The following is a 14,509-nucleotide window of genomic DNA, read 5'->3' as shown; positions in this document are numbered from 1 at the left end:
ACGTGGCTTCCAGTTTTACTGTCAGAAAATAGCAAACCTCTCACCAGACATATCCATCACTGATTTAAATCTCAGCTAAAGATGTGTCGGGCTACTTTATCTTTTTTTCAGCATTTTTATAGCTTTCCAAATATTGGCCCACTTAGGGGAACGAACCTCTCTGTGCGCTGGACCGTAGACAAGCAAGACAAGTTTTCACAGTTGTTGAGATGAATGAAGACGGAGATCGGCACTAAAGATAAAAATTTTAAAAGGTTTTGTTATTCATGGTCTCGTTGGGGATTCATGTTTATGGTGAAGTTCAATGAGAAGAATGCACACGGTCGGTGGATTCTCTTTTCTCCGCCGCAGAATAAAACAAGGGGTTGATTGTGATTCGGTCGTGCCTGCAGGGTGTTGCTCGCCGCGTGAAATCCGACCACGAGCCCTGCCAGTCCGACCGCTGTGACCGTGTTGGCCGTGGAAATCACATTATTTCATCTGACATGGACTCTTTTTGTTCTATTTCTCCCCGACTCAATCTTTTCTCCGGCTCTCCTCTCATTTGTAGGGACCTGTGGGGCCACAAGGGCTGAAGGTAAGCTATCCAATTTAATTCCTTGCTCCACTGATATTCCTCACTTTTCTGAAACTAGATGAGATCAGATTCTGCGGAGTCGCCCTCTTTCGTTCCCTGTTTTCATTTCGTCTCTGGATTTCTGGATTTTGGAGTTGCGCAAGTTGCAGAAAGGACAGGAATTTAAAAAAAAAAAAAAAATGTGTCTGGTGTTAAATATGTTTACCTGGAGATCATCGGTTGGGGTCCACAGTCAGGGCAAGTAAACACGGACAGGGGGAGGGTGGGTTTTTTTTTTTTTTTGGAAAAGGACTGGCAGACGAGGCGAGAGATGGAGAACAGAGAACTTGGAGCTAAGTGCTGCGATGCAAGCTGCGAGTCCCTGGTGGCGCTGATGTGGGGAACAGATGTAAACCATCTCCAGCCATCAGGTAGCTGCCAGTGTTTGTTCAGTGAAACCCAATCAGACACTTCCTGTCTGCGCTGTCATCTGTCGGCAAGGCCTCCCGTCTGCGCGCGCGCGCGTGTGTGTGAGCGCATGTGTGTGTGTGTGGGTGTAGGGGTCACTGATGACACACCGCCGTGTTAATGACTCATAAGCCAGGCCCTGAGGCTACTCAATTAGATCTGCTGCTGGAGGAGTGCCACGCTCGGCGGAGGGCTAATGTCGCCGGGGTTCCTCAGGTTTCATCGCTTCACTGACTGATTTGGCGGCGTTGCATAATTAAAGAGAACAGTGTTAAATCATTTCTTGATGCAGTTTGTCTTGAGTGAATGGAACTTTCTCTTCTGCTGCCTCAGACCGGGCCGCTTTTATTGTGAAAGAGCACAAATTGCCGCGAAGGAGAGCGTGGGAGTCCATTAGATCACCCTCGGAGTCTCAATCTACTAGTAAACAATAAATCTACTTTTTTCAAGTCGAAGCAGTCCATGCAAACTGAGAAGCAGAGACAGGATATGAAGCTTTTTTTTTTTTTTTTACAGTTGGAAAAGGTTTTCTCTCTGTCGGCGTTGTCCAGAACATGGCAGATATTGAAATAATCTGGTGTTATAACATGAGCACACGCCGTGCACAGCAGTGGATTATGTAATTGTTTAACATCACCTAAAAGCCATTGGTTTGTTTTTTGTTTTCCCAGGGTTCACTTGGGCCTCCGGGTAACCCAGGTGCTGACGGACTGAAGGTGAGTGCACACATTTAAAAGAAGATAATACAAGAAGTGATTGTGATGTGGGTACAAATATTTTGTCTTTGTTTTTTGACAAATAAATTACAGGGGAAACCAGTGATTAACAAACACTTTTATTCCTTTCCTGTCAGCTCTGACAACATTTGACACTCACAGCATTAACTCCCAGGCCGTTTATGAGATTTGGAAAATTAGAAAACTACCAGGAAAATGAGGAATAAAGTGTAACCACCCAGTCACTGCCAGGCATTGAGTGTTGAAGTTATCATGGAAATAGAGGCAGAAGTGTTCCCTCAACTGCACAGTTCTGGACAATTCTACAGACATGAAATCTAAATAAATCCAAACTGAATTATAACCGTAAGAGTTTTAACTTCAGTGGGGATGAGTGCTTAAGACGGCGTGACATAAATGACTCATTCAGCCGCTTTCCAGTTGATCATTTTAATTACATAATGCTAATTTTTCTCTTTTTTTTTTTTTTTCCTGAACACGTGCCCCTCTTCCCCTCTCATGACGCGACACGCGATTCTCGACGGACCAATTTCCACCCACACCTGATAGTGTTTCATCACGAAAAGCCTCAGAATTTTTTTCCTTAATCTCCCCGGCCACGTGTTGCACTTTTCACATTAAAAAAAAAAAAGTTCAGAGACACACTCCGACAATTTCAAACCCACTTTTCTATTTAGCGGATTATATCCCCGGGCTGCATCTCCGAGTCGTAACCACAAAGTACCATTTTGGCCGGTGTTGAATGTGCTCGTCTCATTTCTGCGAACGGAGAAGACACAGTGCAGGTGTTTCACAATGGGGGGGGGGAGAGAAAATGGAAAGGCGTATTCATTCCAGGAGAGACGGGCGGCGTGTGCGACGGGAATGAAACGAGGGGATGATTTGCGGGGCGCCATCTTTCTAATCTCAAACATGCATCCGTAGAGATACGAGGAGGGAGGCACGCATGGATGTAATAGGAACCAGAGTGAAGAAGTCTCGGGGCCGCGCTCACCCTGGGCACGGCGCGGCCTGAAGGCTCAATTCCATACTTGTGAAGGGAGCCCGGTTTGCCAGCTCCCATGAAATAGAACTCCAATGCTGTGCAGCGCGGTTATAAAACCGAATCCGTTACGGTATGTAAGTCCCGCTCATGCAGAAAGTTGAACTCTAAAGCAGTTAAAGCCGTCCCGCCCATCACAGGCGGGCTGACTGGCAGACATCATATTGATCTGACATTGATATCCACCGAGAGGCGGCGATGGCTAATGCCGGCCTTATCGGCCGATGCCTGGAAGTTTTTTTAATCAGACTCCGTCATCATTATGGCAATATAGCAGCAGCATCATGTCAATGACTCCCATATGTGCATTGATGAACGATACAAGGTTCCCACATTTTTTTTTTTCACTGGGTTTCACTGCTGGTGTGTGTGTGTCTGAGGGTCGTGGGGACTTTCTATATGTCGACGAACTAAGCATTGTAACATCAAAACGGTGTTTCTCAAGAAAACATGTCCAAAAATGTTTACAAAATAAATAGCTTCAGTTTCCATCCTGGCGAGATTAATCACCTTCATCTGGTTATAGTTGTCCGTCTGAGCTGAGAAATGGCTACCCCTCTTGGTAAAAGCTAATGATGTGGTAGTTTTCGCAGAGGTCAGGAGGTTAATTGTTTTTGGCAGCGGATGGACCGAAGTCGGTTTCTCGGCTGAAGCCGCAGAGTAAAGAGATTCCGCCTCGCCCCAGCAGCCTACTGGCATGCGTCACACGGACTTGGCGTCCTCCCCCCTCGCTCATGTAGAGAACTAAACCAGAGATAATTAAGCTTTTAATCAGCTTGTTTATCCTCCCTACTTTCAGATTTAGTTTGTGGTTTTAATAGTTCTATACTTCGGGACATTTTTCGGGAACTTTGTTGAATTGTCTCAATTGTTGCTGGCGTTCGCTCATGGAGACTTAATTCTTTACAGCGGAGCGTAATCCTCTCCTGTCTCCTCCTCGATTATCAACGATCCTGCAAATGCATAACACCTGTACCACTTGCACACACACACGCTGCCTCTACAGGGTCAGATGTACGGTGTCTCTCCTGCGTATAGCAAATGTTTTATGTGAAATTTCAGCCACTGTTTGTATGCTGTGCTGTCCGTAGGGGGATGTTGGCATCCCGGGATTGGATGGTATCCCAGGAGGAAAGGTCTGCTTGCTGGTGTTCTTTTACTTGTAGATGGCCACATTTTTATGTTTTCTTTAGTTCATCATCTCAAATTCCTACCTCCTGTCTCGTTCAATAGTTTTCTCCATCGTGCTGCGTTTCATTTTTTACTTTATTCTTCATTCATGTGTGTGGTATTTAATTTTTTTTTTCCTTTTATCATGAAGCATGAAGGTGTCGGCGTGTGTCACATGATCGTTTGACATAAATACAGAATAAATTTAAATAGATGTATTCACAATGAAACTGTGAAGACTGTAAAATGAAATAAAAATTGGATAATTTCTTTCGAGAAATGCCTAAAATATCGCCGGTCCTCCAGGGTTTGTCTGGAGGGGGAAAGCAGCCATAACAAGAGAATTTCTATAACCCAACATGAATTTAACCCGAGATAAAATCTGACCTGGAGTGGCTGCAGTAATCCCCCCCCCACCCCCCCCAGCCGAACCCCGCTCCCTCGGGGCTTTTCTCTGTTTAATTCTCTGCTTTCTCTCCCAACAGGGCGACCAGGGTGAAAAGGTAAAGTGCTAATTCACATCTCCAAACGTTATTGTTAGAACCCATCTGATATCCATGTGTTAGAAGGAGCCGCTGTAATAAAACGATGGCAGCAGCTCCGACTCTTTCTTTTCTTTTCTTTTCTTTTTTTTTTTTCCTGACTCCCCTCTGAGATGTGGCCGTCGAGTGAGTCAGTTTGTCGATGAGTCACGAAACTGCACCCGGTTTCTCCGGAAAGCAACCTAAAAACAGCCCCGAACTCAGGATTAGCAGCTCTGTTCTCTCGTATCCCCTGTTTCTGACTTTGCCCTTATCCGCCAGCGTTATACTTCGGCGGGTGGGAGGTGTGGACATCGATCGGGGGGAGTCTGGGAGGGACGGGTTGACTCCGTGTGTTTGATCGTCCATACCACAAAGCCTGCGGGCATTTTTATTGTTCCGAGTCAAATCACTCTTATTCTCTGACATACCTGTATTAGTGTGGCAAAATCCATCTGCAGGCGCGGCTCACAGCATCATGAACACTCTGGAGAGCGGTCGTCTCTTTAATCACCAGCTGAGACCCCCCCACCAAAGAAAAAAAGAAAAGAAACATAGACAACGTTTGAAATTCGAGTGAAAATATTGTGCAGTTTGAAGTTGAGATTGGTGAAAAGATGACCGCCGCATGTAAATGCGGATTATGAATAGTCAAAGCTCGGTAGATTTTTATCCGATTTCCAGGCAAAGCCCCGCGCCCCGCTGAAAACAGGCGAGTGACTCACTTCTGGGTCCCAGCCCACCAGTTGAGAATCGGTGCTGTGGACAATTAGCTGGATACCGAGAAGAGAAACTGGACCTTGAAGATAGTTAGGATTCAAAAATTTGGGGGAAAAAAAAAGGTTGTAGACGATTGGCCGCAGTTTCTCTCTTGAAAACCCGGCAAAGCGAAGCGTTGCGAGTGTGACTCAGCGCTAACAGTCATTTCACGTTCTCACGGATTCTAAATGGGAACATAAACAGCAATGTCAAGAATAGAGGCCGCTGCTCTAATCTCATTTTCTTTTGCGTTCTCTTACAATACTCTTCACGGGGATACGCTCTTTGATTTCAGATGTCTGGAACTGGGATTCGTTGTGTGATTCACAACCCCTTTGTAACACTATATCATGTGGATTTATTAAAAGTGAAATGATCTGTTCCATGCCAGACGCTCAGGCTCGACCCCGAGGCCCGTGAACTTCTGAGAAAGGAGCAAGACACGTTCACGTAAAATACTGGCTTTGGGCACAAGCAAAAAAAAAAAAAGAAACTGTCAACACATGAAAATACAACCTGTAGATTATGTTAATTTTGCTTTTGTCATTGCAAGGATGATATCTTTCACCATAAAGCCTCACGTCATCTTTAAACCTTTCGTTTTTCAGTTTGCCCCCCCAAAAAACCGCTTTGCTAAAAAAAAAAAACACACAACAAATTGGCTTTGCGATGGCGAAATCAATGTCGTGCGTCAACTGGTGGTAGCGCCGTTAAGAGTTTTGCAGAATTGAACATTAGTCATTGCTTGATAAACAGCATTTGCGAAAAAAAAAAATCATTCAAATGTCATGAAAACAGATGTATTTTGTCAAAATTGTGCAACTAAAGAAGTTTTTCCCAACATTAGTCTAAAAAAAAAAAAACTACTGATCCAACTTCAGATGGTCATTTCGAGTTGCTGCTCTTAAGTTTTCTTCTAGAGTCCGATAATGCTGCGAGGCTTTGCATAGCCTCATCAATACATTAGAAACAAATGTCAACTTGTATGCTAACGCCTCAATTTTGGCCAAAATAATTCCGTTGACAAAAGTAGCTTAGAGTGTACCATGCAAAAACAGAAAAATTACCCATAAACACTGTTTACAGCCCATCATTCTGTTGACGTGTCGGCTGTAATCACAACGATCAATCCTGGTGACCCGAAGCTGAAAGTCAGGAAATCAGCAGAGATCCAACGTTGAGGGATTTCGAGTTGGATCAGGAATGTTGAATTAGCTGTCGGATGACTTGGCGACCCGCGGAGTCACTGTTAGCGTGGCCAGGAACAGCGCTGGCAACGCCGTCCGCTCCGGCTCAGACATGAAAGACCCGAGTTCAGAAGTGTTGCAGTTGTTGATGTCGGGGGGTTTAGACCCTCCACAACGTCCCGCTGAGCGCGTTACGTCACCACAACCCGTCCTATTCGAACCACATGTGTCGGCTCGGTTACTGAAGTGTCGATCCCTCCGCGCACGTGTGGGTTCCTGATTGTGTGATTCCCCCCACAGGGCGACATGGGTGAAGACGGACCGAAAGGCGATATGGGAGAGAAGGTATGTAAATTCAAGCTTCCTTTTTTTTTTTTTCTCTCTCTGACGTCTTGAAGCGCGCAGAACATTCAGGTGTGGCCAGAAAAAGGTTAATGTCGGCGATCTGAGAGGTCAAGTGTCATCAGCGGTGCTGTCGTCAAGGCAACGGCAATCACTCCGCTCTTGATGTGCCCTTTTGAATGTGACGCAGACTCGATTGCGATGCGCCGCTGATGCTGCGTCTCCTCGCCGGATGGCCCCAGAATTAATCATGTTCAGATTTTCTTCCAGCCGTTTGAAGCTGAGCTAACAGATCCACGATTCTTTTTCTGGAGAAGCTTTGTATCCGTACCCCGACATCATGTCCCGAGGCTGATTTTACATCTTATTCGCCACCTTGAAAGCTCCTTTTTGTCGCTTTTATTTCTTCAATGGGGATTTACAAAAATAGGTGACAGGCTCATTTGTATTTGTTGACCTCTTGACAGATTTTGTTCTTCTTTTCCTCTTCAAGCTTGTAAAGCATCTCTGTGAAGGAAAAAAAAAAAAACATCTGAAAACAAAACTTTGAATTTTCACGCATCTCCGACAGATTTGTCCCAGAGTCGAGGAAGTGACGAAACGCGGGAATACTGTCCGACTCGGAATACTGTGACGCGGTCCAGACAGGAGGTGCTTGAAATACGGCGTTAGCCATTAAACCAGATCGTAACTGATCGGGGAGCAGCGGAGTGGGAGCGGCGCACTCAAAGTGTCATTGCCAATTTATTGCTGTTCAGCGGAGAACAACTTTGATAACTTCTCACTTTATGAGTGCCGGGGCTTTTTAAAAGACTGCTGAAGTCGGCAGCCAAGAAAGACACGATTTGGGGAGAAACAGATGCAGGATATCATCTGTGCAAAAACGAGTGGAGAAAAAGGAAAAGCGGGACGATAAAACTTTGCAGCTTGAGCAACGCTTTGATCTAGTCTACCTCAGTGTAATAAAATGAGAATTTTTTTGCAGCGGGAGTGAAAAAAGAAGGAAAAAAAAAACAGTGAATTGAACACCAAGGGAATTCATACTTCTGTAGCCAGTCACCTGCCATTCATTCTTCAAATGCACGCTCATGTATTTTGCAATAAAAAGAGACAGAAGGTAGCGCCGAGGGTGAGAAAGAGTTGAAGCCCGGCTGTTAACATGGGCGAGATTACCTCATCTCGGATTGTCAGCTTCAAGATGTAAGAGCGAGTGTTTTATTTAACACATGGCGGGAAGTCTTTCAATCAAGACGCATCCAGACGAGCTTAACATGAGCCAGACGCGGCAAGGAGTGGCTGACTTTCAGCGCAAGCGAGGAGAATATAGGCCGAGGCCGAGGCCCCTCTGTCATCGCACCCTCACGTCTGATCAATTGCTCTCCAGTTGTTGTTGTTTCACTGGTCAGAAGAGGAAACCGGAGCATAAAAGGGACGCAGGGGGGCGAGGAGGGCATTTTGGAGTCTGAAGATGCCAAAGTTAACAGCAACGCGGCACGCACTGCGGGGAGAATGTGGTAACGGGAGGTGAGAGGTGAAGCAGCGAAAGCCTCGGTATGGCGAGCAGAGGGGCCTCGGGGAGCGCAGGGGCCAAGAGAAATGGCAAAATAAGCAGTCGGCCTGTGTTTTGCATGAAACAAAGGGGGATTGTTTTGACGGCGGGGGATCTGTCGAGTGTGAAATAGACTCTAGGACATGATGGATTTACTCTTAAATGCACGCCAGCTCCTTAAAACAAGGTTAAATACTGACATCCAGTTGCTTTATTGTTGGATTTTACAGCTTTATGAACAGAAATTTAGTGTGTGTTCGTCCCAACAAAAACGCCTCATGGTTCCAACCAGTTGTTTTAGACGTACACTGTAAAGTAACTTAGAATTATAGATATCGAATAGCTGAGGTAGCAGGAATGTTAATTGTACTTTGGGGCAGTATTTGAGGTTTACGCTCTCCGACTTACGTAACATTACCTGGTGCGCCGCCTTCATAAGCCGCCACCGAGCAGTGTGGAGAGCCGTTTCCAGCCGCCTCTGCACGTCCATCCCTGGCCTCATTTAAAACAAATCATTACCGCGGCTAAAAGCTTTAGTTCTGAACCATTTGCTGCGGATGCATTCTGCCTAAGTATTTAACTAGGTGTGAAATTAACTGTGACTCTGCTTGTTGAGAAAAAAAAAGAAAAAAAAAAGCGTTGAACCTCGCTGATAGAGGCTGTGCAGAAACGCTAAGCAAACTCCTGATTTGGTTTTGGAAAGTTCTGGGCTTCTGAGTGTTTGGCTCCGGCTGATGTGGCACAGTGGTTGGTATAATTTCTGAATCCTAAAATCCGGTCCAAGCTCTTGTGAAACTGGCCACGTTTCAAGCGCTGGCAGGGCCTTTTCTTCCCCGGGAGCCAATCATAACTCGTGCTGCCTCACATATATTCAAAACTCGAGGTCGGCGTTCGGCCGGAGTTCGGTCGTCTCTGCGAACGGCCGTAATGTGGAGGACGAGGAGCGGCGTTTTCAAGACTGTGGCGGCTTTAAACGATGACATTCGTCTCGTTTCCACCACGGTTTCATTGCCCGCTGATTAATTCTCACCACCTCATCCCCCCACCACCAAAGCAAACAGCTCGAAAATGACCTGATTTGCCGAGCGCTCGCGCCGAGACCTCCGCGTTATTATCTTTAAATGTCAATACGCAGCCACGGCTCTGCGTGCCTGTAATGAAGTGGAGCTGTGGTGACAGCTCTCCGTCTCACTCCGCTCTGCGGTTGAGATGCAGGCTGCGGCCTCACCATGGTAATTGGCCCAGTTGGGACATTTCAGCACTCGGTGCCACACCTCAGCTCACCTCCCAGCTCCACCACTTTTTCCATCTCATGTGACTACATTTGGAAGAGATTAAACCCCGGTCGGAACCCTCACCCCCGTTCTTAAGCTCGCCGTCGCTGGCGTTGGATGTGTTGTGACAGGAAACTGCAGCGGGAAGGGGGGTCGAGTGTTAATTGCTCGTGTCGCGTCCTCCTGCAGGTTTTTTTTTTTCTTCTTCTTTTTGCACATGGTGTGTTTTTGATTGTAGCTGTACTGTTAATTTCATTCTTCACAATAGTGGCTCCTGCCGAGATTACTAATGAGAAGAGTGATGCATATGATTATGAGCTTTGCAAAGGCGCTCTGAGAGGTTGAAAGAAGTCATGAACCAGGTTAACAAAATAAAGAGTATAAAGCACATTCAGCTCTGACTTATGCAAAGAAAGTAAATCAATACTTTTGCCAAAATCGTTTTGTGCACCAGGATTTAGTTCTTCAACACTAAAGTAAGCACTTTTCCCACTGAATAGTGTGTATTTCCTGTCAGATGTGGCGTTTGGGTATGCAAAGGAGGCCTTCTTGGTATTCATCTCTGCAGCAGGTGTAAAGCAGCTTCGACTCTGGTGTTTGTTTTGAGTGACGCTTCAAAAATATCAGGAAAAACGGGTCTCCGCATAAGAAGTTTCCCTTTTTATTATAATTCTGAGGTCGACCGCAACATGACATCTATGTTTTCCCTCCAGTTTTTTTGGCCAGAAAGTTTCCTACTTTGGTTAAAATTATGCGAAAAGCCCCGCGCGTTTCATGAACTGTAATATGAAGAGCCCGTTCCTGCAGCAAAACTGTAAAAGTTCATCCACTCAGATCTTGCACCGTCTATAAAATATAAAAGAACTTGTGAAAACGCACACATAAAAACGAAAAAAAAAACTGGAATGATAAGCTTTTGCATGGGGATGGAGGCACCCTCGAGTATGCAGCGAAGCCCAGCTGTAAACAGTAACTCAGTTTATTGTCTGCAAAAAAAAAAAAAAAAAAGAAAACGCCGCAATTAAACACTGCCTTGTGTGCTATGCATCGTAATGACTCCCATAAAAAGCTGAGGGCGAAAGGCATTCCTTCAGCAACTTCTGAGCACGAGGCGTATGTGTAGTGAAACCACAGAGTCCACACCAGAGCTATCGAGCCAGTCTCCCCTTTTTCCCACCAACCGCCCATAATTGCGCTTATTGGCCCCTTGTTTTATGTCTGTTTTCACTGCACGCTGCAGTAGTGCTGCAGTGCACAAGAGAGGGCCGAGGCTCTGGACAACTTTGCAGGAAAAAAAAAAAAAAAAAAGCTCTCTAAGTAGCTGCGTCTGCTTTTAGTTCAGTTCCTCACCTAATAGATGCATAAAAGGAAAAAAAATAAATAAAGGTTTGAATGATTGCAGTTCGTACATAATATATCTATCAAGCCCCTTACCGCCTCTACTGTTGTGGATTTTTTTTCTTATGTAGTGTTGGATTTCACCCCTCATGTCATCGCCGCCACACAGCTGCGTTCTGACAGTGTAAAAACAATGAAACGATTCCCAGCACTGTAACCATGAAAAATGCTGTCTCTGACTCTTCTTGTGAGAAGGTGCGCTGAATTCGAACGCCGCTCGGAGCGGCAGACAGTCGTCCCTCTAATTGGATTTCCATCCAGTTGTGTTCAGACAGTCGCAGCAGTTGTGAAATTGCGTGTCCTGCGTTGTTCTGTCAATTGGCTCCTTTCACAAATCCCGGAATTTTGCAACTGCAATTGCACATTAATGTTCTTTCCTGTCGCGACCTTACAGAACGCCCCATCAAGTATTGTAATAACCCCTTGTAATTTTGTACTTTTTCCTCTCTGATTTTGCTTTCCTTCCGACCTTTTCCTCAGGGAGATGCAGGCTCCTCTGCTGCCGGCATCAAGGTAAGAGCTGAGCTCATATTAAAAGTTTTATGCTTTATGACTAAAATATGTCTCTTATGTTCATTCAAAAAGTAGCTTTGTCCATTTCAAACATTACAGGACAAATTTTGTTGTTTCAAGACTCACAAATACTTTAGTTTATCGCATTTTGTGTGCAGATTTCTTTTTCTTCGAGCCCAACAAGGCGACCTCTGGAGAATTAAGTACGATGTCGCTCTGCGAGTCTTCGAAAAAACAATGCAAACTCTACATTTTCATGAAATTATAAAACTTCTCCCCGAACGACCCAGACGTGTCCTTTTGTTGTATTACCCACTTAAAATGGCTAAGAAGTGCTTTTTAATTGTGGCTGATTTTAATGCACCGCTGGAAATCAAATTATTTGATGAAGCTGAAGTCAGTGAGCAGAAAAAAAAAAAAAACACAGCAAAACAAATCCTGCAAGAACAAGAGTACTTGGCGAGCTCTCCTCTGAAAAGCTGCTCCTTACGCCACAGCTGTTAGATCAGCTTCTGTGGAGATGGGCTCATGGAAAATGTGGAAAGAAGCAACAGAGTAGATGCTGCAGAAGATATGACATATATATGAAAAAAGAAGAAACTTTGCAGGCAAAGTTTTTTGATTTTTGGATGTATTGCAGGGGGAACCTGGAGAACCTGGACGAAGCGGACTAAAGGTAATAAATTAACTCTCCTAAAAGTGAAATTCCATTTATTTTATGCTTGTTTGGTCATAAACGTTTGTTTATGACAGTGACAGTGTTTTCGGTGAGTGATCTAGAGGGAAAAAAAAATCCCGGCTAACATCAATGTTGCTCAGCAGACACTAGCTCTATAATAGTGTTTATTATATTATCACTAAAACTGCATCAATCTCTCAGCTCCCCTGTGCAAAATGGACACATTTTTCAGAGAGTAACGAGGATTGTTGCACATGGAGGCAGAACTTGACACTTCAGCTTGACCTTTAGTCCATCGCGGGGCTCCGACTCATTTTTCATTTACTTTGGCTTTAATGCTTGTTTTGAACCAGCGACTATCACACCAACACTTTCCCTCCTTTTCCTCCGTGTTACTCTGACCTCTGTTTGCTTTAGGAAAGCAGTCGATCGCTCCTGTTTGTTTTTGTTTGTGAAGCAGTGTTTGGTGGGATAACCTCTCTTTCTTTCCCTCCCGACTGCTGTTTGTTTTAATGAGAGACACACTCCAAGGCAACAAAAGAAAGCAGGAAGACTCTGCTGAAGAAAAAACAGCTGCTGGTGTGAAACTAATAAAAACATGCAGCAGAAGAGGAGCTGTTTTCCTGTAAAATAAAAGCGATCGCTTGTCCTTTGACCAGTCTGCCTCTGACATTACAGCGGTGCCTCTTGTAATTACACTTTTTAATCCCATGTGTCGCACCCCATTAATTCCCCCTCTCTTTTCTCTGTGTGGAAAAATCGTTCCAGACGGACCGAAAAGACTCTTAGCTGTGTTTTTTTTTTTCTCTCTTTATTTTGTTCCTGCTGTGCTGCACTCGGAGCCTAACTAATTTTTGACTGCTTAATCTTATCTCTCATTAGATATGCACTCTGCATTTCTCATCACAATGCAGATTGAGCTCTTGTTCCTCAATAAAAATCATCATTGCATGTTATTAAATAAGTGTTGGTGGAGTCAGAGTCGACAAGAGTGACTCCTTAATTCATTTTTTTTCTTTTGCATAAAGCTACAGTGGGAAATTTACAGCCTGCTCTCTGATCCCGGGAGTGCTGTAACAGTTGATCATTCTCGTGCAGCTCCAATAATGTCTCGTCATATGCCATAAATACAATGGTCTTTAATTGAGCGTTAAATTACCCCACGACAGCGTTTTATATTTTGAAAGCCTCGCGGAAGGCCCTCGCGGGGGGACGGGGTCCCGGTCCTCCCTCGGCCGAGTCTAACCTGCCGGTAATGAGTCTTGAGTTGTCGACTCGACAATGACCCCGAGAACGAACCAGCTCCTCAACTCCGGTGACCTCGAGGCCTCGGCAGCTCGAAAAGCTCGGCGCTGCGTCTTGATGCAAACTAACCGATGGTTTTTTTTCCCTTCCAGGAAGCAGAACTTTTCACACCTGCCCCAAAACTATAAAATATAACTGTTATAACGAGCACTGACCTTGCTATTCCAGCGGCGGCTGCATGAGTTGGTATGAAAGTGCATGTGCAGCACGTTCTTGCTAATGCTAACTCCCAACCGGAAAGACGGCACTCTTCCTCCTCCACATGAGGCCGCGTCTTTTCGAAAGTACAGCAGCTTGACAGCCAGAGGAAAAAAGAAAGTTGAATAGAAAGAGAAAGTGTGGAGCTAATAGAACCCCGAAGAGGTGACCAATGAGGCTTGACTCAGCTTAGCTTGGCTTGGCTGTAACGTGTCACACTTTTCCTGTGTAGGGAGAGCCAGGACTTCCAGGGCTGCCTGGACTCCCAGGGATAAAGGTAAATGCTTTGCTGTTTTTATCCCCAGTCATCCACCCCCCCCCGCCCCTCCTCCTCCGGTGTTGTCCCCGTCCATCCGCTTCAGCCCATCCTTACCACAGAGAAAGGCTAAGCTAACGCCATGCCTCCCATACGACACATCAGGGTCCCGGCTCGGTGGGATCTGTATCCAGATCCGCATCGGCAGGGGGAGAGGCACTCGAACATCTGGGCCTCCTGTACAGCTAAGAAGAGAGGAGACGAGTCGAGGCAGCAGTCGGCAGACACACCGTCTCATTGAGATTTGTGAATAGCATCGAGGTCGATGAATTAATGATCCCTGGCAAACGCTCCTCTGTCGCCAGTCAAGAGACTCCATGCACATCTCCCGCCTGTTTGGAAGCAGCAGTCACATTTCATTGAAAACTTCAGATTTCTAGTTTTTTCATTGTTTCACTGTTTACTTTATAATTTTTTTTTAATAGCGTCAACAGCAGATGGTGAAATTAAAAAGCACAAACGGCGTCTAATAATTCACCGCCACCTCAGGCTTGG

At 45.3% G+C, this 14,509-nt stretch overlaps 1 protein-coding gene and 1 long non-coding RNA gene across 2 annotated transcripts in view; one reads left to right on the top strand and one right to left on the bottom strand.

Annotated features, from left to right (window-relative positions):
• col25a1 (collagen type XXV alpha 1 chain) overlaps positions 1-14,509 on the top strand; it is a 130,251-nt gene that overhangs the window by 101,094 nt on the left and 14,648 nt on the right. The window contains exons 10-17 of the mRNA XM_030086068.1: positions 551-577; positions 1,696-1,740; positions 3,895-3,939; positions 4,459-4,476; positions 6,741-6,785; positions 11,484-11,516; positions 12,157-12,192; positions 13,931-13,975. Coding sequence (XP_029941928.1) covers positions 551-577; positions 1,696-1,740; positions 3,895-3,939; positions 4,459-4,476; positions 6,741-6,785; positions 11,484-11,516; positions 12,157-12,192; positions 13,931-13,975 — 294 coding nt within the window. The remainder of the gene's footprint in view (positions 1-550; positions 578-1,695; positions 1,741-3,894; positions 3,940-4,458; positions 4,477-6,740; positions 6,786-11,483; positions 11,517-12,156; positions 12,193-13,930; positions 13,976-14,509) is intronic.
• LOC115383875 (uncharacterized) lies at positions 4,322-4,472 on the bottom strand. The gene is made up of 2 exons (XR_003930768.1): positions 4,391-4,472; positions 4,322-4,360 (listed from the first exon to the last, which is right to left on the bottom strand). It is a non-coding gene; the product is annotated as an uncharacterized LOC115383875 (long non-coding RNA).

The sequence above is a fragment of the Salarias fasciatus genome, chromosome 3 (genome assembly GCF_902148845.1).
Source record: "Salarias fasciatus chromosome 3, fSalaFa1.1, whole genome shotgun sequence".
Classification (NCBI taxonomy): Eukaryota; Metazoa; Chordata; class Actinopteri; order Blenniiformes; family Blenniidae; genus Salarias; species Salarias fasciatus.
Note: the sequence above shows the minus strand (reverse complement) of the source record. Positions and strands in the feature narration are given on the sequence as shown.